Below are 4,134 nucleotides of genomic sequence, written 5' to 3' on the forward strand. Positions count from 1 at the left end.
ATCAAAAGTGAAATTGTGACTTTTGTTGCCGTTTTTAAATCAGGGTTTGGTTATGGTTCACATTGCCAATTGACAAATTAACCAAATGTTCTAAACAAAACGTTTGTCCTACAGTAGTTCCTTTTCGTCGGAGGCCGACTGCTGTGCACAGGCACTGAAGGGATGTACGTTCTGGCAACGCTCTGGGTTGCCAGGATGTGCAGGAATAATTAAGCGCAGTGTATGAATGGGATATGATGGTTTCTCAATCAAATATGGCAACACACACCCCCCATTAAGGCTGAGCCTGAATGTTCGAACGTTCGTTCGTTACGTTGGCATTCGAATTCTAAATCAAAATTCTAAATGTTTAATTATTAAATATCTTTTATTATTTTTAAATATTACATTTTTTTATATTTTTTATTTATGTGTCTATTCATTCTGTTTAAACCAATGGGGTTTTTATTCACAGTTGCAGATAAAGATTAGGCTTCACTAATATTATAGTATAAAAAAAACTGCAACCAAAAACGTTGGGGGAGAGGCAGCGCCGCAGCGCAACGCCCACACAACATACACACATGGCATCTGAAAATAAACACATACATAAACAGCAACACTGCAGGGCTCCCAGCTGCTTATTGATTTGTTTGTTTTCAGTCATTAATTATGCGCCACTGTCTACAGTCACATGAATTATGGATGCAAGGTATAGTTGTTTAGCGTCATAACATATTTGGATCTCACCAGCTACGAAAAATTATAATGTTATGATGATGAAAAATCACACGTTTAGTAAATATATATACGGGGGAATGCCAACTCAAACGCGGCTTCGTTAAATGCACAGGTCTTTCACACCTCAAACGAACCCTTCCAGGGTGGTGTGAACAAACCCAGAGAAAGATTCTGCAGTGTATACCTTTCACTCACACACACAACACACTAACACTAACACACACACACACACACACACACACACACACGCACACGCACACACACGCACACTCACACAATTCCACTCACGCAATGAGTACCACATCAGTAGCGGAATTATTTAATCAAGGCCCTTATTTAACTAAGGGTGGTGAGTCAGTCGACCTGAGGGCTCCTCAAAATCTCGAAACATCATTTCTGCCGAGCGATCAGTGAGCCTCTTGAAACCTCAATCATCGCATCAAACATGATTTCTGCTGGGGGCGCCAGGGTGGCGCACCACGTAACGCACGGCAGTGCAACGCGGCCGTCCCAGGTTTGACTGTCCAATAAAGCAATAAAATACTCTTTAAACATCTACATCGCATCCACTGAGTGATCAGTGAGCCAATTAAAACCTAAATCATCGCATCAAACGTAATGTCTACTGAACGATCAGTGAGCCTCTTAAAACCCCAATCATCGCATCGAACGTAATGTCTACTGATCTGCCAAACAGCTGGGCCCTCTGCTGCAGAGATCTGATGTAAGGTAAAAACGGAAGAGCCCCGAATTTGTATTTGAATAATATTTTGCCTATAGGGCCCCCAAAAGTCTACATGAGAGCTCTGGGGGCAACTTCATCAATACTTAACCCAACGACGGCACCGGAGTTGCTCCTGGATCCTGGTGTTTTCTTCTTATAGCAAAGGGGAGCTGTCAGCTGTCAAACCCTGTCCTCAGTGGGAGACGGTGGTCAACTGGAGCATTTGTACTGTATGTGTGGTAATAGAGAGCGAAAAGAAGGTTATAAATGTGTGCTTTCTGTGTGTGTGTGCTTTCTGTGTGTGTGTGTGTGTGTGTGTGTGTGTGTGTGTGTGTGTGTGTGTGTGTGTGTGTGTGTGTGTGTGTGTGTGTGTGTGTGTGTGTGTGTGTGTGTGTGTGTGTGTGTGTGTGTGTGTGTGTGTGTGTGTGTGTGTGTGTGTGTGTGTGTGTGTGTGTGTGTGTGTGTGTGTGTGTGTGCGCGCGCGTGTGTGTGTGTGTTTTCAGGTACCGTATAATGACTCAGAGTTGGCAGCACCAGCCGGAAGACAGACCTAACTTCTCCACCATCCTGGAGAGGGTCGACTACTGCTTACAGGTAGACCGACCACAACATGTATAATTATTAATACATCACTTCTGGCAACAGGCCTGTCTGGACTATTGCAATGCTCTGCTAGCTGGTGGTTTGCGCCACTAAGGCTCTTCAGCTCATATGAACGCAGTGGCCCGTCCGATTTTTTGTATCTACCAAAATCAGCCCGTCTCACCCCACTTCTCAGAGAGCTGCTAGCTGGCTTCCCATTGCTGGAAGAATCCGCTTCAAGGTTCAGGGGAGCGGCTCCCTCCTACCTCTAATTACACGCCCTTTGCGCCCCAAGACCCCTGCGCTCTGCATCTTCTGGCCGCTTGAGACCAACTCCTATTTGGGCTCCTGGGTGGGGGGGGGCAACAACAAAGCAAAGCAGGCTATTCTCGGTCCTCACTCCACAATGGTGGAACGAACTTCTCACCACAGTCAGGACTGATGAAACCCACCCAATTTTCCGCCCTTAATTAAAAGCCCAAATATCTTCCTCTGTTTTTTACCTGTATCCTTATACTACTACCTACAGTAGCTTGCTAATATGTCTACTCAACTACAGTACTCAATCACTCAAGTTCGACACTATTTGACGAACAATTCCACTTACACTTAGCTGCCAGAGATGTACACCTTCTGTTGGCTTTGGATAAAAGCGTCAGCTAAATGTAAATGTCCGTCTGACCTCTCTGTAGGACCCCGATGTGGTGACCGTGCCGCTGCCTGTGGAGTACGGCCCCATGCCGGAGGAAGAGGAGCGGGTTCCCATGCGCCCCGACGACCCCTCTGCCCCGTCCCTGCTGGTGACCGCCCAGACGCCTGACGGAGAGGGCCCCCCGCCGCCTCCCTCCTACCCCACCGAGGAGACCCATAGAGGAGGAGGAGCAGGAGGAGGAGGAGCAGGAGGAGCAGGAGGAGGAGGAGGAGGAGGAGAGGCGGGCGAAGCCAAAGCCCAGATGGCGGCTCAGCCCCAGGTCTGCCCCCACCAGCACCCCCAGCCGCCTCCCCACCCGCACACCTCGGTCACCATCAGCACCACCACCGTCACCACCACGGCCAACTCCTCCGCCCTCGCCGCCAAGGGCGTCCACGTCATCCCCTCCGTCCAGCCGAGCCTCGACGGGGGCCACGTCAACCTGGCCTTCAACCAGGGACAACCTCCGGAGAAGGACGGCCGCAACGGGAAGCCCACCAGCCTGTGGAACCCAACCTACGGCTCCTGGTTCCTGCAGCAGCAGCAAAGGAAACAGCAGCAGCAGCAGCAGCAGCAGCAGCAGCAGCAGAGGCAGGGAGGGGTTGTTAGTGTTGGGGGGGGTGTTGGAGGGGTCCCCAGTGGCAGGGTGCCCGGCGAGGGCCAGGAGCACGTGGGGCGGACGGTGGCAGAGGCAGCAGGCGCTCTGGGTCTCCAGCACAAGCAGTACCAACAGCAACAATTCCAGCAGCAGCAGCAGCAGCAGCAGCAACATCAGCTCCAAATGCTGCACCTTCAGCAGCAACAGGGGCTGTGCAGACCCCTGCTCCCCCCGCCGCCTCCTCCCGCCTCCGCCCAGTCGCCGCTGCTTTTGGATTCAGCCGCCCTCCCCCCGGTGCCCCTCTACAGACTCCGCCGCTTCCCGTGCGGGAACATCGGCTACGGCTACCAGGAGCAGGGGCTGCCGCTGGAGGTCGCCGGCCCCAACCCCCCGCCGCCCCCGCCCACTCCCCCACCGCCTGCCGCCTCCTCCTCCTCCTCCTCCTCCTTCACGTCACTCCCCGCCGCCGTGTCCCTGGGCCGCTCAGGCGTGGCCGAGGATAGCCGTCCGCTGCTGGTCACCATGGGGACGGTGCAGGACCCCAGGTTGCCCAGGATGGAGGGCCACAACGCCACTGTGCTTTAGCCGCCACCACCACCACCCCCCCTCCCCCCTCCCCCTCTCAAAACACATTTGGTGGGTCATTCTCAACCCCCACCCCTTCTTAACCTTGGGAGACTGTGTGTACAGGAAGCACAGGCTGAAAAACACTGTGTCAGGACAGAGACCGGTTTCCAACCTCTTTTCTTTCTTATGGGTTTGGCGATGGGAACCCAGGTTGGTTCTACCATAGCGTAGGATAAGCCACAGACCTTTTTA

The 4,134-nt window shown here is 52.3% G+C and overlaps 1 protein-coding gene across 1 annotated transcript in view; it reads left to right on the plus strand.

Annotated features, from left to right (window-relative positions):
* LOC311225731 (uncharacterized protein) overlaps nt 1–3,900 on the plus strand; it is a gene marked incomplete at both ends in the record, with an annotated part of 149,416 nt that extends 145,516 nt beyond the window's left edge. Inside the window, 2 exon segments of the mRNA XM_084311125.1 lie at nt 1,948–2,038; nt 2,719–3,900. Of these exon segments, the coding sequence (XP_084167251.1) occupies nt 1,948–2,038; nt 2,719–3,900 (1,273 nt within the window).
* Between the last annotated feature and the right edge of the window lie 234 nt (nt 3,901–4,134).

The sequence above is a fragment of the Notolepis coatsorum genome, assembly GCF_963971535.1.
Source record: "Notolepis coatsorum genome assembly, chromosome: 3".
NCBI classification, from domain to species: Eukaryota; Metazoa; Chordata; class Actinopteri; order Aulopiformes; family Paralepididae; genus Notolepis; species Notolepis coatsorum.